The 25948-nt window shown below is 42.5% G+C and overlaps 1 protein-coding gene and 1 pseudogene across 1 annotated transcript in view; one reads left to right on the top strand and one right to left on the bottom strand.

The window, feature by feature from the left end:
* The window catches only part of PAGE4 (PAGE family member 4), a 132896-nt gene that overhangs the window by 89360 nt on the left and 17588 nt on the right, over positions 1-25948 (bottom strand). Inside the window, exons 2-3 of the mRNA XM_048213339.2 lie at positions 24725-24916; positions 22668-22737 (exon numbers count right to left, since the gene is read on the bottom strand). Coding sequence (XP_048069296.1) covers positions 22668-22737; positions 24725-24916 — 262 coding nt within the window. The remainder of the gene's footprint in view (positions 1-22667; positions 22738-24724; positions 24917-25948) is intronic.
* On the top strand, positions 13505-13603 carry LOC113266025 (small nucleolar RNA U3; annotated as a pseudogene).

Here is a 25948-nt window from a genome sequence, read left to right as displayed (position 1 = left end):
TACTTGTGCTCTCTATCTCTCTGTCAAATAAATAAAATCTTTAGGGGTGCCTGGGTGGCTCAGTCGTTAAGTGTCGTCCTTCGGCTCAGGGCGTGATCCCGGCAGTTCTGGTATCAAGCTCTGCATCAGGCTCCTCCCCTGGGAGCCTGCTTCTTCCTCTCCCACTCCCCCTGCTTGTGTTCCCTCTCTCTTTGGCTGTCTTTCTCTCCGTCAAATAAATAAATAAAAATCTTTAAATAAATAAATAAATAAATAAATAAATAAATAAATAAGATCTTTAAAATATATATAAATAAATAAAGCAGAACTCATACCCTGACCAGATTTCACCAAATACATAAACCTCAAAACCTGAAACACAGACCTCCAAAGAGTTCAGGGAATTCTAACTCCAAATATGAACCCTGAAATATCTTGGACTCAAACCACAGGATAGACCTTAGTAGAGACAGAAACCTCATAATTTGAACACAGTTTCCAAATGTCTCTGAGTCAAGCATGCAACACAGACCCTCGAAGAGTTCTGAAAATTCAAACCCTGGATGCAGACTCAAAATACCTCAGACTCAAAACTTAGAAAATAGACTCTTAAATACTTCAGAGAACCTACATCCTTAACTAGGACCCCCAGATACCTCAGATGCAAACCTTGGAACAGATCCTTAAAGAGTTTACTTACCATGCATTATGAATTAAGACCCTCCTGTTAATTAAGTTTCAAACCTTGGGACCCACATCCTCAAAGAATTTAGGGAGCTCAAACCCCGAACACAGACATCTAAATACCTTATAGCTAAACCTTAAAACACAGACCATCAAAGCATTTAGAAACCTTGCAACCTGAAAAAAAAAAAAAAAAAAACAACCCTCAGATTCAAATGTTGGGAGAAAGCCTCAAAGAGTTCAGAGACTTCACACCCTGAATTATATAGACATATGCCTCAGACTCAAACCTTGGGACATGGAACCTTATGCAGTTCAGGGACTTCACACCTAGAACAGAAACCTCAAATATATCAGATTCAAACCTTGGAAGAAAGCCTCCAAGAGTTTAGAAATCTTACTCCCTGAAAGCAGACCCCAAAAACCTCAGACTCACACTTGGAACACAGACAATCTAAAATTTCAGAGACCTCACACCTTGAACAAAGACCTACAGACACCTCAGACTCAAACTTTGTGACACAAACCCTCAAAGAGTCAAAGACTTCACACAGTGAACACAAATACTCAAATACCTGAACCCCTACAATGGGACAGAGCCTCAAGAGTTTGGAGATAGGAGGCCCTGAACACAGACTCTCAATTGCTTCAGTCTCATATCTTGAAACACAGACCTTCAAAGATTTCAGAGACCACATAACCTAAACACAAACCCCACATACCTCAGATTCAAACTTTGGAGCACAGATACTCAGTGAGTTCAAGGACCTAACACTCTGACTTCAGACACCAAATACCTCAGAAACAAATTTGGACAGACTCTCTAAAAGTTCTAAGACTTTAGACCCTGAACCCAGACCTCCCAAATAAATCAGACCTAAATCATGGAACACTGAGTGAAAAATTTCAGTGACCAAATACACTGAATACAAAACCTAATTACCTCAGACTTAAATTCTGGAACACAGATAATCAAAGCATTTTAAAACCTCATTTCCTGAAGATTCTTTTTCTTTTTTTAAAGATTTTATTTATTTATTTGAGAGAGAGAGAGAGCACAAACAGGGGGGTACGGAGAGGGACAAGCAGACTCCCCACTGAGCAAGAAGCCCAACGCAGGGCTCCGTCCCAGGACCCTGGGATCATGACCTGAGCTGAAGGCAAACGCTTAACCAAGTGAGCCACCAAAGAGCCCCAACTGAAAAAGATCCTAAATACCTCAGAGTTACACCTTGGGATACAAACCATCAAAGATTTCAGAGACCCCACACCTGAATACAGACCAAAAATACATAATACACAAACCTTGCAATAGAGACCCTATGGAAGTGCTGACTAGCAGTATTATCCACAATAGCCAAAAGGCAGGAGCAACCCAAGTGTCCACTGAGAATGAGTGGAGAAACAAAATGTAGTATATACATACAATGGAATATTACTCAGCCTTAGAAGGAAAGTCTGACACATGCTATGACATGGATGAATCTTGAGGACATTATGTTAAGTTAATAAGCCAGTCACAAAAAGACATATACTATATGATTCCACTTATATGAGGCACTTAGAGTAGTCAAATACATAGACAGAAAGTAGAGTGGTGATTTCCAGGGGCTGGGGAAGGGGTAAATTGGAAGTTAGTGTTCAATGGTTATAAAGTTTCAGTTTGATAAGATGAAAAAGTTCTGGAAATATGTTGTTCAACAATGTGAACATCCTCAAGGAACTGTACACTTAAAAATGGTTGAGATGGGGGCGCCTGGGTGGCACAGCGGTTAAGCGTCTGCCTTCGGCTCAGGGCGTGATCCCAGTGTTCTGGGATCGAGCCCCACATCAGGCTCCTCCGCTGTGGGCCTGCTTCTTCCTCTCCTACTCCCCCTGCTTGTGTTCCCTCTCTCGCTGGCTGTCTCTATCTCTGTCGAATAAATAAATAAAATCTTAAAAAAAATGGTTGAGATGATAAATCTTATTTGTATTTTACCACAATTAAAAATATAGGGATTGGGATAGTAACTGGATTAGCCATCTCTGTATTATCTGCTCAGTTGTTTACCTTGGACCAACCTGTAGCTTCTCCTGAGTACACTGTCAAATTGCTTAACTACCGTTGCTCTCACTGCCCATAGAATGAGAGTTAGAAATTGCAAAGACACAGATGGGATCGTGGAGGATCATCTGTGTTATAGTCCCCTTCCTTAAAGGCAAAGAATAATAAGTAGTGACAATGAGTAGACAGAGACACAAGAATGAGCATTTGTGGGAAAGAGAGGATCTTAAATGATCATCTCTCTCCAGTTTAACAAGAAGAGCCATGGGTAAATACCATTTCAATCACTTCTTCAACTGAACTCAAGTTCCCTTCTGCATATAATCAAAATGTATTAATCTAGATATACAAATACCCAGAAATAATTACAATAGTTATTGTAATTATAATACTAATTACCATTGGATTTCACATATATATCAAACTTAACAATATTCAAAGCATTTTCGTGTGACTTAGTTCATTTAATTCTTGCAACTCTAACAAGAAGACAAGACTGAGCCAAACAACCTCTGGCTTAGGATCAGTGCTCATGTGGATGTATCTGGACCCTGGGATCATCAGCTCTGCCTTGTGACCTCCAAAACATTGACCTCTAATAACTGCCTGATCTGTCCTAATCTTCAATCTCCTCTTTTTTCTTTTTGAGAGAGAGAGAGCACATGTGCAAGCAGGGGAGGGGCAGAGGGAGAAGGGGAGAGAGAATCTCAAGCAGGCTCCACGCTCAGCACAAAGCCCGACATGGGGCTCAATCTCACAACCCTGAGATGATGACCTGAGCCAAAACCAAGAGTCGTACGCTTAACCGACTGAGCTACCCAGGCACTCTTTCTATTTGCTCTTCTTGACATTGACTCCTTACAGATTTGATTTACAGTACGTAGTCCTATAAACTATTATCTGTCACAAAGTTACACAAAATTTACCTTAATAATCCATCTGGAGTCTATCTACTACTCTCAGGCCTTTACCATCTTTCCTCGTACCACCGTAACATCCTCCCAATAGTCTCTTTATCTCCATTTTAGTCCCTTGATTTTAGTCAGCTTCATGGAAATAAAAAAGATGGTTCAAAGTGTTTAAACAAAAAGACTTGAATTAATGGACCATCACAAAGGTTTTAACAGAGTGAAAGGAAGTTAAGGGTGATGAGACCCCTGGGGAATAGCAACAGGAAGAAGCCATTACTGTCCCTTAATGTGAAGGGGCAGGGGGAGGAAGAAGTGTTACAGGAATCCAGTGAGAACTGGCACAGAAGAGGGGCCAGCAGATGGAAGCCATTGCTGCAGGAAGAAAACCAGAGTCATTGATGGATCCACAGCCAGGCAGAGAGGGCATTAGGGTTTGCAGAATGGACAGATAAATACCCACAAACTTTCTCCCTCCAACCACACTCTGATCTGCTGGTGCCCGCTTCTTCCCACCACCACCACCACCCCCTCCATGCACATGCATTGTCCAAAATCAAGCAGAAGTTACAGGATAAAGTGGTTTTAAACCATCTCCAAATTCATTTACAGTCTCCTCATCAAGGGGTGGAGTCTAATTCTCCTCCACTTAAATATAAATATGGGCTGGCCTTAATGACTCACCTCTAATAAATAGAAAGTGGTAGAAATAATGCTACATAATTTTCAAGGCTGGGCCATAAAAGGCAATAACGCTTCTGCCCAGCTCTCTCTCTTGGGATGCTTGCCCTTGGAACACAGCCATGTTGTGAGGAACCCCAAGCCACCTAGAGAGGACATGTGCAAACTGTATTCTGGCAAAAGCCCTTGTAGAGGTCCAAGCCGGAAGCCAGTACAACCACCAGACAAGTGAGCAAGGAAGCCTTCTAGATGACTCCAGCACCAGTCAGCTGTCTGACTTAAACTTCCTGAAAAAGCCTCAACTTAGAACGGCCTCACTGAGCCCAGTCAACCCCTAGATTGTGAGAGATGAGAGTGAATGCTTGTGCTTGCTTTATGGCGTTAGGTTTGGGGGGGTTGTTATGCAGTTATAGATAGCCGGAGCTCTGAGAGCACAAGCAATATAGTCTGTAAGGACTCAGCCTGTTGGGCATACAGCGAAACAGAAAAAAATGCAGCAAGTAGATCTAGTGGATCTAGGGGAATATACAGCAGATAACCAGCATGGCTCCCTTAAATCTCTCCTCCACAGTATAGCCAGAAAACCTTTCATTGGCTACAAGCAAAAGCCCAAGCCTGGCACACAGCATTTCCAGGACATTGCTTTCCCTGCTTTTCACTACCATCTCCAGGAACTCCCTGCTCTGTGATTTATTTTAATGGTTGTACCGGATTCTTTGTAGTTCTCCCTACACACCATGCTGTTTCTTTCTTCCAAGACTTATGACTTTCCCTCTAGAATATCCTGTTTTGTTTTTTTTTTTAATCTATCAATTTTGAATGTCACCTCATTTATGAGCTTTGGATAAAAATCCTCTATGTACCTTTTTCTTATTTATACTTTAACCTAATATAATGAAATCATTTCTTTGTGGGTCTTGGTCTGTCTTCCCTACAGGGCAAGCTCCAGAAAGGCCAAGAGGAATCTTTATTCATGTTTATTCATAGAGAAATGGCCTGAATAGAGGCCCAGGCTTCTACTTGTCTAGAGAATAGACTGTGGGGCACCTGGGTGGCTCAGTCTGTGAAGCATCTGCCCTTGGCTCAGGTCATGATTCCACGGTCCTGGGATCAAGATCTGCATTGGGTTCCCTGCTCAGTGGGGAGTCTGATTCTCCCTCTGTCCCTCCCCACCAACTCATGCTTGCTCCCTCTCTCTCTGAAATAAATAAATAGAGTGTAGACTGTAAGTACCATGAAAAGCAGGGACAATGTTGATCTCATCCTCAACTTTAATCCCGATGCCTAACGTAAGGACTGGCAAACAGGTTCTCAAAAACCCCTTGAGGGGTGACCTGGGTGGCTCAGTTGGTTAAGAGTCTGACTCTTGATTTCAGCTCAGGCCATGATCTCAGGGTGAAGAGATCAAGCCCCACATGGGGCTCTGTGGTCAGTGGGGAGTCTACTCGAGATTCTGTCTCCCTCTCCCTCTGCCCCCCCTCCTCTCAAATAAGTAAATAAATCTTTTTTTAAAAAGCCCTTGAATGTGTGCATAAAATGGAACCCCCCAAAAAAAAGCCAGCATGGAAATTACCCTGCACTTAATTTCTCACTAAATACTACTTGTTTAGAACTTGAAACATGTTCTGCACCATTGTCATTAACTCAAAAAAGCACGGAAAATGGGTGGAAAGTGTTTTTCTACACTTTATTATGTCAGTAAGAAAAGGCACCAAAAAATGACAGCTCAAAAAACACCAAAATGTCATTCAATACAATGAGCTAGCCAATGTAACTGACCTAATGCCCTCGGTAACATGATGCCAGACAGATGACAATAAGCTTTTATAACATAAGGATGTTTTTAAGGAAAAGGAAGAAGCTAAGGCAGGAAATAACTTATTTCCTTATAGACTCTTAAAATTCCTTCTGTTAAAAAAATTATTCTGGAGCTTGTTAACATGGTGCAGAAAACTTTATTCAGGACTACTGCAATAGATACATCAGGGATATATCTATTCTTCTGCTCTCTTACCTTCAGTGTTTGGGAGACTACAAATTAAATCGACAAAAGACAGTGAATAGTAGCAGAATACGCCACCTCAAAATATCCTACTTTGGCATAAGATTTATTTTGAGCTGAAGGCAATTGAGAAGAAGTGGATAAAAGAAAAGCTCTATGCCCTCCCTCTGTTTGTCTACAAGTAGGACATAAATTTGTAAAGATGTTCCCCCTCTCCTCTCCACCAGGAAGGACAGAAGTTAATCACCAGAGACAACTGTAGACTTATCAGCCCAGAGAGAGCACCAGAAAAGTCTACATACCAAACCTTTCTACCTAGCTCTTATCTTCCATTAGTTCTTCCATACGTTTGCCCTCCCTTAATTTGCCCCCCTTAGAAATCCAAAGGCCTTTTCCTGTATCTTGTCGTCTCTAAAAATGTGTAGTTCTCTTGAGTTAATCATCAGTGAGTATTCCCATGTGTATTTAAAATGCACACATTAATAAACTTCTATTTGTTTTTCTCTTGTTAATCTTTTGTCAGTCTAATTTGCAGAGCCCCAGCCAATGACCCTAGCATGGGTAGAAGAGAGAGATCTTGTTTTCCTCTCCTACAACAGATGAGCAAGAGTAAAAACAGATTTTTATTCCTGTTTGTTCATTGCAGAAAAATATAACTTAAAGAGGCATTTAAAATCTGGGGCTTATATACCATCTTAATAGAGGAAGGCGTAGGGGATAAGGGTACTTACAGGAAAACAAATGACTTTTTGGAAACATAAACAGGCCCTTCGGAGAACAGATGGAAGATACAGTAGTTTTGCTACAATGTCTGTTCAGGCATGATGTGGAGACTTCTCCTCTCCAGTGATAAGAGTCCGTCATCCCTGGTTGCTCCCAGGAAGGGGATTTATGACAATTGAGCTCTTTAGGGAGGCTCTGCTTTTAGGCAGATAAGAGATTTCAGGAACTCAAATGCCTTCTTCTCAAAATAAATTTTATGCCATAATAACTTGCTCTGGACCCCTTCAAGTGTCAAGACTATCACAATAAAGGGGAGAGACTGAGCTCAACTCCAAATATAACAAGGACAAGTGAAGATTTATAACCGATGAGCAGAATAAGGGGTCAGTAGATGGAAAATTACTAAAAGGAAACATCATGGGTGGGGGGATTCTTGCTAAACTCACTCAGCACGATTCTTACTGAAGGCAAGCCAGGGTGATCAGATATCAAGAGTGGGGATTCTCAGGGCACCCGGCTGGCTCAAGGAGAGCATGCCACTCTTGATCTCAGGGTTTTGAGTCCCACATTGGGTGTAGAGATTACTTAAAAATAAAATCTCTAGGGGCACCTGGGTGGCTCAGTTGGTTAAGCATCTGCCTTCAGCTCAGGTCATGATCCCGGGGGCCTGGGCCCCAGGCCTCTTCTCCCTCTCCCTCTCCCTCTCCCTCTGCTCTGCCCCCCACTCATGCTCTCTCTCTCTCACTCTATCTCAAATAAATAAAGTCTTTAAATAAATAAATAAAATCTTTTTTAAAAAATAGGATTCTCTCTAAACTGACTTGCAAGATTCTTGTTGCAACTGGACTAGGCAGGCTGAAGACAGGGCCCAAGGACAAGGCCTAGTTGAAAAGAGGTCTCAGAGGAGCCTGACTGAAGTTTGGTCAAGGAGAGAATCTTTGTCACTTAGGAGCTCAAACTGAAGCGGACCATCGTCTTTGTTGGGTGTCATCTGAACACCAAGGGTTCTCTGTGACCATTGCTTATATGGAGACGAAGACACAAATGTGGCTTTTGAGCCTTCTGGCTTTATATTTGAGTTTCATGTTGCTTTCCCTGTTCTACTCAGAAAAAAGAAAGGAAAAACGTCATCTAACCAAAAACAGGCAACCTATGATATGGGAGAAAATATTTGTAAACCATATATCTGATAAGAGGTCAATATCAATAATATATAAAGAACTCATACAACTGAATAACAAAAAACAAACAAGTCAATGTAAAAATGGGCAAAAGAACAGAATAGGTGTTTTTCTATCCAAATGGCCAACAGGTACATGAAAAGATGCTCAAACTCTAGCCATCAGAGAAATGCAAATCAAAACCACAACGAACTATCACCTTAATGGAGAGCAAAATGGAGTCTCTCATGTCAAGCAGGGGCCTGTGTCAAGCAATGACACAAGTAGGTAAAGGTACTGCAGCTAAGAGATATCACCCGGACGAACGTCAGCCAACACCCCAGAACTGATGACGAACAGAACCAGACGAGGTCTGCAGAGGCCCAAGACCGATTAAATCCCTTTAAAAGGGGGAGGATTTTGGCAGCAAGCTGTCAAAGTCTTCAGACGTGACCCCTCTACGTCTGACCACTTAAAAAAGGCAACCACTGCCAAAGGCTCTGCCCGACTCACCTCTGAACAAAACAGAACTGAGATCCTTCACTGCTTGAACAGCAGAAGCAGGAAGTGCCAAGAGCTGCCCCAGACTGAGGCTTTAGACTGACTTTGCCTTTGGTTTGTTAACTTCCTACACCTGTTATCTTGTTTGTTGTGTGGTTTGTCTTCTGTCCTGCTCTATGTGCTGTGTAAGAAGCCAAGTTTAACCACATGCTGAAATGTCATTGAGTCTGGAATCCCGAACCTGCTTTAAAAGGGTGATTTAACTTTGCTTTAGGACTGAATAAAGCTGACATTGTTGAAAGACACAACTCGTGTGTGCACCTTTATAGCATACTCATGGCACACCTCACACCTGTTAGAATGGCCATCATAAAGACAAGAGACAACAAGTGTTGGCAAGGATGTGGCAAAAACCTTTGTGCACTGTTGGTGGGAATGTAAACTGGTATAGCCACTGTGAGAAACAGTATGGAGGTGCCTCAGAATATTAAAAATTGAACTGTATGATCTAGCAATCCCACTCCTAGGTCTATAGCTGAAGGAAATGAAAACAGAATCTTGAAAAGATATCTGCACTTTCATGTTCATTGCAACATTATTCATAATAACCAATATATGGAAACAGCCTAAGTCCCCATCAACAGATGAATGGATAAAAAAGATATGGCATATATATACAATGGAATATACTTCAGCCATGAGAAAGAAGAAATGCCTGCCATTTGCAACAACATGGATGTACCTTGAAGATATTATGCTAAGAGAAAAACAAGTACTGTATTCTTTGATGTCACTTATATGTGGAATCTTAAAAAGCCAGGGCACCTGGGTGGCTCAGTCGGTTAAGCATCTGATTTGGCTCACGTCATGATCCCGGGGTCCTGGGGGCCAAGGCAGGCTCCCTGCTTAGTGGAGAGTCTGCTTCTCCCTCTCTGTGTGCTCTCCCTCTCTCTCTCTCTCAATAAATAAATCAATCTTTAAAAAAATTTTAAAAATTAAAACGATAAAAATTATAAATTAAAAAGCCAAACTCATAGGAAGAGAAAGTAGAATGGTGGTTACTGGGGCTGGGGGGTGGTGGGGGAAGTGGGGAGAAGTTGGTCAAAGGGTACAAACAAAGTTGCAAGTTATGTAGGATAAATAAGTTCTGGAGATCTAATACACAGCATAGTGATTATAACCAACAATACTGTATTATATACTTCAAATTGCCAAGAGACAATTATTTATGTGCCAAAATATTTATGTGACATGACAGCGGTGTTGGCTAATGTTACAGTGGTAATCACATTGCTATATATAAATGTATCAAATTAACACACTGTACAACTTAAACATAAAGAATGTTATATGCCAATTATGTCTCATTTGAAAAATGACTCGGTATTCTTAAATATTCCTTCAAATCCCATAAAACCTAACGTTTCTGTGGGAATTCTATTATAGAAGACAATATAAAGACCATTTTATAATAAAAATGTTTTTAATAACATTTAATAACCCCAAAATATGGTATCTTGGCATATCGAATATTTGAAGCTGAAGGAGTATGAAAAAAACAGCAGAAGCACCTTCCCTCATCATTCTCCCCTAAAGCGGGTGATAAGGCCCTCAAGTGAGAGGTGCCCTGTCTAGACCCAGAGGAAAGGAGCATCCTCATGTCTGAAGAGACAGGAATGCTGAGAAGAATCTGAAGGAACAGTCCTTGCTAAGTTCCCCTCAGTTTACTACACTTACCTCATACTCCTTGTCTATCCTATTCCTCTACAACTGTCTACTCCTTATCAAACCCAGCATAAAAATACTCGGATCTGTTAGGTCAGGCCTTACAAAAGCTCTCACATCACATAAAACATATATTAAACAGACTTGCATGCTTTCCTCCTGTTAATCTGTCTTTGTCAGTTTAATTTTCAGACCTACCCAGGGACCCTAAGAGGGACAAGGAAAACTTTTACATCCCTTATAGCTGTATCCAAAAACCTTTTGAGCAAAATTAGTGTTGTAATGTTCTAGCAGAAATGGAATTTTAGCTCCCATTTCCTGACTAAACCATTAGTTGTGATAAGCCCTTCCTAAGTCTCTTGTCTTTTATGTCTCTCCCACACTCCCTGCCCCTCACCATGCTTACCTGTATCCCCATTCCTCCTCTCACCTTACAATCCCCCCTAGGGGCCCCTCCTACATAATTTGGTCCCTCTATTCCAGCAAGTGGTTCGTGAAGATCTGGTCCTTCCTTTTGACTCACTAGAGCAGAGCTGCAGCCATTAACACAATGAAGAAAAAGAGAGTGTGCAGAGGAAAAACTGTTCTGATCGAAAACTTTACAAGGAGTACAGAGCTATTTTAAAAATAAAAGCCAACACAGTAATAAAATAAGTCAAATTTCCCATCTTCTTTCTCTCCCCACCCCACCTATACAGCTCCAAACTGTCCAAGGTTTTCAAAAACCTCATAATGAACAACTTCTGAGAATACCTGCCTCGGTGAAAAGTTCTGTAGCTACAGGAACTAGAAGCAGCTAGAATCAGCAGATAGGAATCCTAAAGCCATTAGGATCAAATATGTGTACACGGATCTTCTTGCATGAAAGATTTAGAGAAGCTGAAATTCAACCTTCTCTTCACTGCACCTCCTACTGATCATATTTCAAGCCCAACCAAATGGGTTAACCTTTTGTGATTTCCTTACTCTTCCTAAATTCCTCTTTTAACTTCCCTGCTCTTAACCCTCCATTCACCTTGCCAGAAGCTCCTTCTGGAGAAATATTTGTGTTTCAATGGGAAACTCTGCATTGCCTACAGCATGCCATTCTGGGTTATCAGATTCTAGCCCCATTCATTGTCTTTGAGCCATGCAATTCTTTGTAAGCTGTAGGTAGCTGATAGATATGTAAATTCTGTCTGTTTGGTAGTAATTCCAATTCACTTCCTTCCCTCTGCGGCAAAACCCTTTTTGTGGACCTTTGCCACTTGTCTCAACATTCCTTTACTTCATATAAATCTGTACAGTTTTGACTTTTCCTTTGAACCAATTATAACATCCGCCTGGTTCTCTCATATCATAGAAGTGACAAACACTCTCCTTGACCAAACTTTGGTCAAGCTTCCCTGAGCCCTCTTCTTAGTGAGGACTTGATGTTGGCTCTACATCCTTGGGCGGGGGGGGGGAGGCGGCATAGCCCACTTGTAGCAAGAATCCTAAATCATTTTAGCAAGAATCTCCCCACTCTTGATATCCCGTCCTCCTATCCTGCTTTCAGCAAGAATCCTATTAACTCAGTTTAGCAAGAATCTCCCTACCCTTTTGATGTCTCCTCTCAGTAATTTTCCATCCACTGATCCCCTCATTCTGCTCCTAGGCTCTAAGTCCCCAGCTGCCCTTGCTGCATTTGGAATTGAGCTCAGTTCTATACTGAGCTCTCTTTTTCCCTAATGCAATAGTTCCTGAATAAAGTCTGTTTTACAACTTTAACTACTGGAAGGCTCTGGTTCTCTTTAATAGGAGTAAAATTAATTCCTTAACATGTGTTGACTTTTATATCTGTATGAGAGTCATGATTTTACCTTTCTCTGAAAACTATATTTTAACAGCCTTCTCCTGCTCTCACCAAAGCATATGAGAGATTTTGCCACCCCAAAATATGTCTTTTTGGCATAAAGATTATTTTAATTTGAAGGCAATCAAAACCCAGCAGATTCAGGAAAAGCTCTTTACCTCCTCCTCAACTGCCTAAATTTACAATTGGATGGTGGGCCTGTACCGGGAAGACAGCTATTACCAGAGACACCTTTTACCTAAGAAACTTATCTACATAACAAGGCAATCTTTGTTCTCCAACCTCTTCTCTTACCTTCTTGTGAATGGCCTTTTTCTCCTTTGTATCCCAGATCCCTACCCCTTTCCTTAGCTCAAAATGTTTTATATAAGCCTCAATTACCTGGCTGCCCTTTGGGTCTCATATTTTTATGGGGTTCCTATACTTAAGACATTTGGGTTTTCTCCTGTTAATCTGTCTTATGTCATTTTAATTATTAGTCCTGGCAAAGATCCTAGAAAAGAATAAGGGGAAATTTTTCCTCTCCTACACATATCTGTCACTTTTTCTAAAGAAAATTGATTCCACACAAATCTTTTCCAGGAAATCTTTATGATGTGTTCCTTCAGTGTTGAACCACTTGAGATGGGATGAATGTTGAATGTGTTACTTTGTTCTTAGGAGGATTTATTACCCCAAATTAGATTGAGTTCCCAAGAATCCACAGAGTCCTGTGTTTCTTTGATATTCCCAGACAAGTACTTTCCTTACGCAAGACTGGTGGGAATAATTGTTGTGGTGATGTCCTCCTCAGGAGTCAGTCTGATAGCCATTTCCACAAAAGCAGAAGGCAGGAAACATCCAAGCCAAGGAACGGATATAAAAAATACCCATCAACACAGCCCAAGCTCTAAAGTTGAACTGTTTCATTGCCCTGGGCCCTCATTCGGATTTGCAATTCCTCCCCGCACACCCCACTTATTAACACGCTTGTTCGTCTAGTTCTTCCCTACGGCACATTAGAAGCACTGACCCAAAAGTGGGCTCTTAGAAACAAGCATGATGACAGAAGGGTAAGGAACAGCTGCAGTGTAACTGAGGGAAGAGATTTTGACAAGGAGTAAATCCAATAAAATGAACCACTATCTTGCTGGTCAGTTTTTTAAAATAGATGTCTATAGAAAAGAATTTGGACAAGGTATAATATAGTGCTGGTAGATGTAGTCCATCTATGTGAAGTATTTGTATATATGGCATCTCCTCCATTTATAAGAATGCTAGATAAAGACTATACTTTCAGGGATCATTTCTATAGTTCGTTTTAAGAATGCTGGATAGATGTGGTATTACTGAAAAACAAATACAACCAAATGATTGTTTGGTAAATACTATCATGATATCAATGCCTGCCAATTGACTTGCATTCCATTCAAATGATGAGAACACTGGAAGAACACTGGTCTTCAGAAAAAACAAAAAACCAGCTGCTGAAGACCTATCTTGCAGTCAGGTACTATTGCTAGACCTCAGCCACTGATGAGTTGTCTAAGGCCGATGTCCCAGAGCCCCTGCTTTGGGGTTCATATGACAGTAGCCCTTTTCTTCCCCTGAGCAGGCCTTGTAGCAAGCTCAACTTCAGGCATTTCTAACTGGGCTAAGCTCCTCCCATGAAAGCAAACTTGCTCAAAAATCAGGGGCTCATCCTAAGACTGTTGAAAGCAGCAAGAGTTAGGGGTCTCCAGAAAAAGAAAGAGGAGATATAGCTTTTGTGACACAAGAGAAGTCACTTGAGGCCCCTAGCAGTTTTTCATGATCTATGCCCTATCTGTCCAAGCACGCTTCTTGCAGAACATCCTAGGAAGTGTCAGAATTACAAAGCCATGCAAAACCTCAGTAGTTAAGAATTTTAAGGGAACAAAGAGAATGCAAAAACTTACAAGTCTCTAGCCTAATTATATCAGAGACAATAATCAGTGGTAAAAAAACTCCCAGTGCTGTTCAAAAGTTAGCAAGACCCTGCATTCCTTACCTGAGAGAAGGAGCCCAAAACACCATCCAGTTTACACTGGCTCTTGGAGCATGTAAATGTGGGCATAAGATTGTGCAGGCATACTTAGAAAACATGCCTACACCTGCATCCTATGTTAATGAAGCTGATGCTACTCCTGGGGCAGAGACTTTAACATGATAATGAAGCAGAGGTAACTGTCAGACAGGGGGATGGGGCTTGTCCAATGCAATTCCCTGAATCCCAAAAGGCTCCTTCAAATTTGATCATCTTCCCCCTCAGAGGAAAAGAAATAGTGGCCATCTCAAAACTGTTACATGTAGAATTGTTGTGGGATCATTGAACGCAACGGTCAAGAAAGAATTCTTGAGATGTTTTATGGTGCAACTTGGTAAGTTTATTTAAGTAGCGTGGGGACGGGACCCATGGGCATGAAGAGCTTACTTTTGCTGTATGAAGCTGGTGGTATGCTTTGTGCTTAAGGGCGAGGGGACGTGCAGGGGGTATTAGATCATAAATGTTTTCTTCAAATTTCTACTGGTAAAACTACTTTTGCAAGATTTCTCTAGTGCTTATCATTTAGTTCGATATTAACTATTGGTGAGATTTACAGGCAGTCAAGAGACCCTTTAAGAAGCACGTATTTAGCAACCAGCACGTATTTGAATCTTATCGAAACCATGCAGACTATAGGTCAACCTTCCAGCCTAAAAGTGAACATTTTTCTGCTTCTATCCCTCATCACAGTGATGGGCATTTGTGTTGCCAAGATGGCTGCTTAATGTTCCCAGAGACCATCTCCAGACGTTTAATGTATTCTCTGTGAAATTATTCACAATGGTAAAGATAAATTGGTTCAAACTTTACAAAACTATTGGTGAGGAAATTTTACTCCAGAAACGTGGCCAAATCTTGCCCTGTCATTATCATAACCCAGGAAAAGCTATAAAGAAAAGCAGAGCTCAGAACCCCTGCCTCAAAAACCATTTAAACAGGGAGCCTGGGTGGCTGAGTTATTTAAGTGGCTGACTCTTGGTCAAGCTCAGGTCTTGACCTCAGGGTTGTGAGTTAAAGCCCCGCATTGGGCTCCGTGCTGGATGTGGAGTCTACCTAAAAAAAAAAAAAAAAAAAAAACAACTTTTGGACATTATCAAATGGGTTTTATTCAATTGCTCTATAGGGGAGGAAAATATTTTCCCTCTACCTTCTAGATTCTTGACCAAGACCTCCCTGTAATAAAAGACAGACTAAAAAGAGAAAAACAAACAGAAGTTTAATAATATGTATACCTCACGTATGCATGGGAGATATGCTGAAAAATAATAAAACTCCCCCAAATGGCCCAAGCCACCAGCTTAAATACCATCTTCAGCTAATGAGAAAAGAAAGATGTTGGAGGGGGAGGAGCAGTTAAGGGAGGTTATCAGGAAAAGTACAGTAAGGTTGTTATGCAGTTTTAAGTCAGGCATATTCTCTATTGATGAGAGTTTCTTGAAAATAAATCACCCTTCTCTTCCTGGTACAAAGAGGGAGACACCCATACAAATGGAGATTTCCCTTACAAATGTAAATTTCCCTTACAAAAAGGTTACTTCAACTCTGTTTTCAGAGATTCTCCTGTTATCTTCTTTTTCTTAAAAAAAAATCAGCTCAAAATAATCTGCATGCCAAAGAGGCATATTTTAGGGTGCCATATTCTGCTACCCTTCAGCCCAAATCACAAAATTCTGAACAACACTGAAGGAGAATAGAATATGCCACCCCAAAATCTGCCACTCTGGCATAAAAATTACTTTGAGCTGAAGGCAATTGAGAATCAACAGATATAGAAAGAAGTTCTCTCAGAGCTTCCATTATCTGACTCAAAGCAGCAACTTCTGGTAACTGAGGCTTCCATAAATTCCTGCTTCAGATTTACTCCCAGGGAGAGGCCAAGAGTAAACCTACTATAAATCCCCTCTCCAGGGAAGTTTCATGGCCATGAAGAAAAGGGAAAGAGCACTTGCATGGGCATAAAAACATCGCGAACTTTTAGCTCCCATTTGTTCTCCTAAAACCCATTTGTCTTTCCTAAGAAACCTATTGTTCTTCTCATAAGAGCTTCCCCCCACCCTTTCCCTACTAAGTCAGGTATATAAGCCTCCCAATTCTAACCACCCTTCTGAGTTACTTGTCACTGAGCACTTCTGCATGTATGTACACTGCGTATATAACAACAACAACAAAAAAGGAACTGGTTGGGGCACCTGGGTGGCTCAGTCAATTAAGCATCTTGATTTCAGCTCAAGTCTTGATCTCAGGGTTGTGAGATAGAGCCCTGTGTTGGGCTCTGCACTGGGCATGGAGCCTGCTTAAGATTTTCTCTCTGCGGGGGTACCTGGGTGGCTCAGTCAGTTAAGTGTCTGCCTTTGGCCCAGGTTATGATCCCGGGGGTCCCGGGGTTCTTCAGGCTCCCTGCTCAGCAGGTAGTCTGCTTCTCCCTCTCTCTCTGTCCCTCCCCACTCCCCCAGTCTAAAAAATAAAAATAAAAAAACCCTGTGTTTTATCTTGCTCATCTGTGTTTTGTCAGTTTAATTCACAAGTCCCATTACCGAACATAAAAGGGTAGAGGAAAAGTTTTTCCATCCCTACAACACTTTAGTAATGGTTTGTTAGTTTTATGCTTGGATTGAAGTCTTCTCCTACTAAAAGGCTAATATTATATTGCCAAAACAAACAAACAAAAACTAATAATAGATAGATTTTGTTTTTCCCACTTGGATAGTATACTCATTACTCTCCAGTAATAGAAAATCTCATTTTACAGGTGAAATACTTAAGAAACTGTGTAAGGTACATCCATTAAATTAAAGACTTCCTTGATCATATTGACTTATAAAATTTTGGCAGAACTGAATGGGCTAATGATCTTTTAAAATCAAAATCATCCCAATTTCCACAAAAGTTTAATTTCCCCTGACCTAAAATCTAACCATTAGTCCTAATGATAATGTGATCTTTATATCAAAATCCTTAGAGGTCCTCACGTGAAATGATGGCAGTAGGACACATGAGACTGTGATGATGCCTCCTCTATCAGGCTCCGCCTTATTAACACTTAAAGCTTGTCAAATATTGTCAAAAACAACATCATATGCTCTACAGGTGCAGGCTGCATTCTCAAAGAGAATACCCCCAGATACACCCTTACATGATTTGTCTTTAGGAGACTGGGGTTGTTGGGAAGAGACACCAGTGAAGCGACACCTTAGAGCTTTACTGGAAAGGATTATTTCATTTAACTACAAGTACTGCATTTAAATTCCACGGTAGGGGCCCCTGGATGGCTCCGTCATTAAGCATCTGCCTTCAGCTCAGGTCATGATCCCAGGGTCCTGGGACTGAGTCTTGCATAGGGCTCCCTGCTCAGCAGGAAGCCTGCTTCTCCCTCTCCCACTCCCCCTGCTTGTGTTCCCTCTCTCACTGTGTCTCTGTCAAATAAATAAAATATTTGAACTCCACGGTATGCACTCATGAGTACATGAAAGGCAGTGTCAGTGATACCATTAACAATATGTTGTTGTGCCTCTTCAGTGTGTAACCCTGGGATGTCCTTTTGGTGTAATCAGATGGATTTCCTATTTGCCATATTAAAATATGGCTACACTTTGAGTATACTCATTCAGCCTTTCCAGGCATTCAAAACTGAACTTCCCTGTGCTCTCGTTTTATTACTATTTTGACATATTCCCTTACCAGAAGGTATCCAAGACATTATTTCACTGATTAGTGCAAGGATTTATGCTCTGGCTAGGAGTTCCTGAACTAGATCATGTTATCCATAATTTATATCAGACTCTGGCTCGAACAGTGAAAGAAATAGCTCAAGCATTAGAAGTATAATAGATGAGCATACATTTATCAGATAGAAGCTTTATTTGCTCACCGAAGTAGAGTCTGGGCAATGGATAACACATCTTATTGCACCCAATAAATACCTTAGGAGAAGTGGAACAATCAGTTAACTAAAAAGCCACTTGCTTAACTAATATTGACCAAACTAATCCTTGTGAATTGCTCTCCAGGTTGGGCTTAGGCAAGCTAAGAAACTGGACATGCAGTGGATTTCAACATTTCTTATTATTATGATTGTCCTTAGGCTTTCTGCTCTCCTTCACCATCTGACGTCCAGGTTCTTCAATGTTGCTGCATAACCATGATCCCAAAGCAACAGTTTACTCATGATCAGCATCAGAAGGAACCTGCAGCCCTCATGGTCAGCCTGGCTGAGCGCTGAGTGACTGAGAGAGGTAGCTGAAAAATTCTGGGCAAGTTGCTGGTATAGGGTTAGCAGAGCCAAGATGGAGAAGACAGTGACAGATAGTAGCACATTGCTCACAATTAAATTCCCAAGGTCCTCTGGGAATCCATAAACATCTACACTGGTTCCTCCCCTGCCCCCAGGACCCAGTCTGCAGCCCAAGGGCAGAACACCCCCAACTGACCTTTTGCTAGTTGCCAGCTTACCCCACAGGAGGAAAACAATGGTCACCATTTCCAAATATGGCTGTGGTTTTCCTTCTTTCCTCTTTCATCTTTCTTGTAGATAAATCCATAGTTAGATAAAATCAATCTGTTACTAGTGTTTTGTGTTCAAGCAAATCAGCGCAATACTAATTAGCAATATGTCGTTGGGTAATTCTTTTGTTGCCAGGTGGACTGCGGAGACCCCAGGCCCTGAGGCCCTCCACCCAGACGTCCCTAGAGGTCACCAAAGGCTTTCTTGTTGCCAGAAAGAATTCAAGGAAAGATCAGACACAGTGGTTGAGCAGTGCAAGTGGGAAAGCTTATTAAAGCGAGAGTACACTCTCAAGATGCGAGAGCAGGTGAGCTCCAAGGCGAAGCTGAGCTCCCTGGGGTTTTGCGTCTCTATCTCTTATTTACAGTTGTTAAGAAGGGATGGAATATTTATTACATGGGGACGGGATTTCTTGCGAACAGGTTTCATGCCTTTTCTCCCTTCCTTGGTCAGGGCGTCTGGCTTGTCACCAGCCTGTCTGGTTTGATCCGGCTTCTTGCGGCTTTGTTTTTGGAATGCTGCCAGGACAGGTCTCTAACTTTCCCAGAGCAGGCATGACTCCCCGTTTTCTGGCCTCCAGGCATCCTGTTAAAACCTAACTGACTAGGGCGCCTGGGTAGTTCAGTCATTTGAGTGTCCGACTCTTGGTTTCGGGTCAGGTCATGATCTCAGGGTTGTGAGATTGAGCCCCGCATCTGGCTCTGTGCTTAGTGTGGAGTCTGTTTGAGATTCCATCTCCCTCTCCTTCCCCCATCTCTAATAAATAAATAAATAAAATTTAGAGAGAGCGAGCATAAGCCAGGGCGGGGGGAGAGTAGAGGGAGAGGGACAAGCAGACTCCCCACTCACCAGGGGAGCCAAAGTCAGACGCTTAACCAACTGAGCCACTCAGGTTCCCCACCAGGGGCTTTTACAACAAAAAAACACTGTCTTTCCCTATCCTAAACCATCCCCGTCCTACACCATGTCCTGGCCACCTGGTTCCCTTCCCTTCACAGATGCAACTAATGTTACTGGTGTCTTGTATCTCCTTCTAGAGGTATTCTAGATGTGCATAAACAAATACACCTTTACATAAAGTTTGCATAATACTTTGAATCTTGTTTATGTCACTTCGCAATATACCTTGGAGATTTTTTTCAGTGTCAGAGAAAGAAAGGAGAGAAGGGAAGAAAGGGAAGGAAAGGAAGGAAAGGAAGGAAGGAAGGAAAGAAGGAGGGAAAGGAAAGAAATACTTAAAAAAAACCCTAACTAACTGCTTACTCTAACACTTTGACACATGCTAACCTAAACTCTATGGGCCTCAGTTTCCTTATCTTGAAAAACGGGAATGGACAATACACACCTAGAGGAAATGAAGAGAGATCACAAAGGTGCCAGTGCCTGGCACTGCATCCTGCACATTGGCAGAAAAGCTGCCTTCCCAGGTGAAGTTGCTGATGAAGGTGTTCTAATCAGGCACTCTAGAAGTGTTACAGGGGCACCTGGGTGGCTCAGTCGGTTAAGTGTCTGTTAAGCATCTGCCTTCAGCACGGGTCATGATCCCAGAGTCCTGGGATCAAGTCCTGCATCGGGCTCCTTGCACAGCAGGGAGCCTGTTTCTCCCTCTGCCTCTGCCTGCCGCTCCCCCTGCTTGTGCTCTCTCTCTCTGGCGAATAAATAAAATCTTTTTTTTTAAGTGTTACAGGTAGAAAGGAGCTTACACAAAATGCTTGGTGGAATCCTAATCAATCAATTAACCACTGTGTGTGTTAAGCTCCCTGAGCTGGCAAAGATACAAAAGGACAGACAAGATCCCTTCCTTTAAGGAAACAGTATGAGTTGTGGAGATAAAATACTTCAAGAATGTGGCCATGGTGGGGGGTGTCTGCGTGGCTCAGTCGGTTAAGTGTCTGCCTTCCACTTGGGTCATGATCCCAGAGTCCTGGGATCGAGTCCCACATCAGGCCCCCTACTCAGGGGGAAGCCTGCTTCTCCCTCTCCCTCTCCTTGTGCCGCTCCCCCTGCTTGTGCTCTCTCACTCTCTCTGTCAAATAAATAAAGTCTTTTAAAATAATAAAAAAGAATATGGCCATGGTGGAGCTTAACAATAGGAATAAACTGTGGGAAGGCAAAGGGGAGTGAGGGTGCTTAATGCAAGAAGGCACGAAGGTGTGGGGGAACACAGTCAGACTGACCTGGTAATCAGAACGCTCCACCTTAGCTCCTTCTGGTGCCCAGTAGAGTTCCTCAACATGATGTGTTACAGGTCAATATCTTAGATTGAAACCTTGAGTGATACAAACTCTTTGGGCCTCACTTTCCTCACCTGTAAAATAAGAATTACAATACCTACTTCAGAGAGTTGTGTGCTTTAATTGTGATATTTGGTGAAAAGCACTTAGCAAATATAAAGCAGGAAATTTATAGTACTTGCTATCATTGTGATTTCAGTTCTCTATCATTGACATTGCCTTTTTAAAAAAGATTTGTTTTTATTTTAGAGAGAGGAAAGAGGGGTGGGGGAGGCACAGAGGGGTAGAGGGAGAGGGAGAGAGAATCTCAAGCAGACCTTGCCACGCACAGAGCCCGATGTGGGGCTCAATCCCACGACCCTAAGATCAGACCTCAGCCGAAACCATAAGTCAGACACTTAACCAACTGTGCAACCCAGGCGCCCCTGACGTTTCCCTTCTATTCTTCATTCTCTCACATCCCCTCTTGCAACCGTGTTGCAAAACACCCACTTTGCTCCCCCTTTTATAAATATTCCTAGCTCTTCCTGGCTTCTACTTTTGTTTACTCTGAATGTACCTTGACTCCCTCCCCACCCACCCCAACCCCCAAACCCACGCAGAACTCATCTGTCACTGCCTCGCCTAGCTCTCAAGGTCTTGATTCTATCAGGTCAGTATTTCCAGCATGTTTTTGCCTTTATATAGCACTCTTTGTGGACAGCACTGTGTCATAATGGCTTTGGTAGGCAAAAGCTTCTAACTGGCTTATGAGGCCAGCATTACTACTTTATTAGCCTTTGAGTTCCCTGGGGCCAGCCAAAACAACGCACGGAGGCCGCTAGCTAGATCCCCAGAGTCAGAGATTCTTGCCTTGCTTTCTCCAGCATAAGGGCCAAGTAGCTCCCCCTGCTGTTACAGAGTCCCCTTGGCTTCTGCGTTGCATGGCTAGGCCGGAAGGGGAACTGATCTAGGGATGAGAACCAGTCGCCTGACAATCTGTGGCCCTTGTGAGCGCTTCAGCATTTTGAACAATAACCATTTGTGGTGATTGAAACCCCTGACAGGAGTAATTCATAATTCCCGGATTACCTGTCTTCTGCTGGGCACGTACACACACGCACACGTGTGTACGTTTCAATGCCACAAATCTCGTACTGGGTGGCTCCTGCATGTGTTTCAAGTTTTCAAAAACCTGCACTGAGCAGAGCATACTCAGCTTTATCCTGGGCCGATGTAAGAGAGCTTTCATGGTGTGGGAATATATGGAAATTCTTGTTTAATAAAAGCCAAGTGTTCCCTGTGGATGAGTTCCTTCATCTCACAGTGAAATAGTGCCTGTGTCAGTTTTGATTTATTGCTTCTTTCAACATCGCGCCTACCTTCGCAAGCTTATTAGTTTCATTAAAGAGATTCTGCTTCTCTTTTTCATGCCCACCTCCTTAAAGGTGAAGGGCTCAGTCAGGGCCTCTGGCGCCCCCTGCTGAGCCCTGTCCGCCGCTGCCCTTCCACTGGCTGCATCGAAAAACAAGGCAACTATCCCCTTTGGCTCTGGAGTTTATGAACACGTATCTGAAATCTAATCACTTCAGCTGTGGTATCCAGGCAGCAGCGGTGGGGAACGGCTTATCTTGCTGACAAATGTGCTTCATGAAGATCCACCCTTACCTTGGCCACTGGGAAAGATAAACAGAATAATCCAACAGACTCCTATGCAGTCACAGGAACCTGGAGCCATCTGGTTGGGACAAAAATAAATCCTGATAAAGGCTGCGTGTACCTCCAGGGACTTGGGCAACTGCATTGACATGACTCGCATTGAAGAGCGCAGGAGACTGGCAGCAGAGACCATGGAAACGACTCTAATTAACACACATGGAGCAAAGGACTTTTAGAACAAAATGCCTTGTGCGGTCTGGGGCTAAAACCCAGACAGTAACTTGAAAGTCTCCCGGCTTGATAGAGGCAAATCAAAGCTTGAACTGATTGGAGGAAAAGCTCTTTTCTGGTACAGAAACACAACACAACACAACAGAAACCAGAAATGTCATTTAATCGGCATTTAACAAACCAGAGGGCTCAGCCAAGCAGAATTATTCAGCTGCCTTGTGTCAAGACGGTCCTCTCTGCGAATTCTGTGTGGAGCTACATTTTTACATATGCTTAGGGTTCTAGATTTAGCAAATCACAATTATGCAATATCTGGGACATAGTCATACTAAAAATTGTTTGTTGTTTATCTGAAATTCAAATTTCACAGGGCATCCTATATTTTATCTGGCAATCCTACTGTGAAAATCAACGAAAACCACCCAAATGAGAACAACAACAACAACAAAAGGCAATTTATTCAGAGCTTGCTGTATGTAGCAAGGGAGTCAGCCATCATCAGTTATGTTTGGCAGAGATTCAAAGGCAGGCAGGGGAGTGGGAAAGTTTTATAGCGAAAAAAGGAAAGACTTCAGGTATGTCCTGCAGAAATAGATGAAGACAAACCAAATGAGAAAAGCAAAGGCCATTTATTCTGAGCTTCTGAGAGCAAGGGTGTCAGATGCTGTCACTTGCCTTTTGGCAGAGACTCAAAAGCAGACAGGGTAAAGCTTTACAGTAAAAAAAAAAAAAAAAAGAGGGGGGGGGAGGCTTCAGGTGTGCCCCGACTAGAGGCCATTGGCATGGGAAGCTGCAGGCAGATTAACTAGAAGCAGGACATCCTAGGTGATTGGTTAGGGGTGCTTACTTAGCTTCTTCCCATTGGTCCTAATTTGGAAGCAGGACAATGAAGGAAGCTTGTCAGTTATTAATCAAGTCCTGGGCATTTGGGGCTGGTTGTTACAGAAGTTATTGTTTAGTTTCCTGGATTGTCACTAGAGATAGCAATCTGACTTCCTACAAGTGTGATTTATAGCAGGCTGGTTTCCGGGGGTATTTATTGTTGATAAGGGTTTGGTTTCCTGGACAGGTTGCTGCAGGTTGTAGAGCAAAGTTCTATTTTTTTCAAAGATTTTATTTATTTATTCATGAGAGACCAAGAGAGAAAGAGAGGCAGAGGGAGAAGCAGGCTCCCAGTGGAGCAGGGAGCCCAATGTGCACTCGATCCCAGGGCCCTGGGATCATGACCTGAGCTGAAGGCAGACGCTTAACTGACTGAGCCACCCAGGCACCCCTAAAGTTCTATTTTTATATGTGGTCTGGTCACTGTCCATTTGCACATGCAGTCTCTCGGGTCTGATCAGAGGCTGTTGGCAGGAAAAGCTGGAAGTGACTGCGGAGATGCCTGGGTGGCGCAGCCGGTTAAGCCTCTGTCTCTTGGTTTCAGCTCATGTTGTGATCTCAGGGTCCTGAGATTGAGTCCCGCATTGGGCTAAACGCTCAGTGCAGAGTCTGCTTAGGACTCTCTCTCTCTATGCCCCTCCCCCCCCAAAATAAATTATTTTTTTAAAAAGCTGGACGTGGGCTACTAAGAAGCAGATCATCTTGGGGCGCCTGGGTGGCACAGCGGTTAAGCGTCTGCCTTCGGCTCAGGGCGTGATCCCAGTGTTATGGGATCGAGCCCCACATCAGGCTCCTCCACTATGAGCCTGCTTCTTCATCTCCCACTCCCCCTGCTGTGTTCCTTCTCTCGCTGGCTGTCTCTATCTCTGTTGAATAAATAAATAAAATCTTTAAAAAAAATAAAAAAATAAAATTAGGCATTCTTTAAAAAAAAAAGAAGCAGATCATCTTACGTGATGGGTTTGGGAAGCAGATTTGGCTTTCTCTGCTGAGTGCTGAGTTGAAAGCTCGAGCCAACAATAGGAAAGCTGGCCGTTGTTGAATTCCTGATGGTTTGGGGCCCATTGCAGCAGAGGCTGTGATGTGACCTGCCCGGCAGGTTGCAACAGAGATGGTAATTTGGCAAAGGGCCTGAATAGACATTTCTGTAAAGAAGATACACAAATGACCAGCAAGCACATGAAGAGATGCCCAGTCCAGGGAGAACGGATATCAAAACCACAATGAGATACCACTTCACGCCCAGTAGGATGGCAATAATTTAAAAGACAGATAATAACACGTGTTGACAGGTGGAGAAATGGGAACCCTCAGAAATTGCTGGTGTCCCAGCTGCAGTACAAAACAGTTCAGCAGTTCCTCAAAAAGTTAAACATAGAACTGCCGTGTGACCCAGCATCCTGCTCTTTGGTATACACCCGAGAGAAATGAAAACATATGTCCACACAAAAGATCTGTGCACGAATGTTCACAGCAGCATTATTCACAGTCACCAAAAATAGAAATAACCTAACTGTCCAACAGCTGATGAACAGATACACAAAACGTGGCATATCAATACAACGGAATATTATTCAGCCATAATAAAGTACTAATACATGGTACAACGTGGTTCGACCTCGAAAACAGTATGCAGAGTGGAGGAAGGCAGACACAAAAGCCTACAAATCATACAATCCCGTCGAAATGAAATGGTCAATAGAAGCAAGTCCATAGGGACAGAAAATATGTTAGCGGTTCCCAGGGCCTGGGAGGAGAGGAATGGGGAATGACTGCTAATGGGTACAGGGTTTCTTTGGGAGATGATAAAAATGTTCTAGAATTAGTTAGTAGTAATGGTTGCACTTCTTTGTGAATATACTAAAAAACGCTGAATTGTACAGTTTTAAAAATGCGATGCTTCTCTTTAGGCACATTCTGTAGTTACCTCTTGGGATGAGAGAGGCACGTCTTCTAACTTTTGCAGCTTTCCTGAATGTGTGTCCTTCTGGACAACTGTACAGAATAGACCCTCTTTTGGTCTCTTGTCATTGTCCCACGGTCTTCTTCAGACACACCTTCACTGTCATCTATCTTGGTACATGAGTCCATGAGTTATGACTGCCAACTGTTGATGGAGGCCCAAAGAGAGGACTTGAGAAGGTACCACAGGCCACTTTGTATGATAAACTGTTTTA

Source organism: Ursus arctos, chromosome X (assembly GCF_023065955.2).
Source record: "Ursus arctos isolate Adak ecotype North America chromosome X, UrsArc2.0, whole genome shotgun sequence".
Taxonomy (NCBI): domain Eukaryota; kingdom Metazoa; phylum Chordata; class Mammalia; order Carnivora; family Ursidae; genus Ursus; species Ursus arctos.
This window is presented reverse-complemented; position numbering and strand designations above follow the sequence as displayed.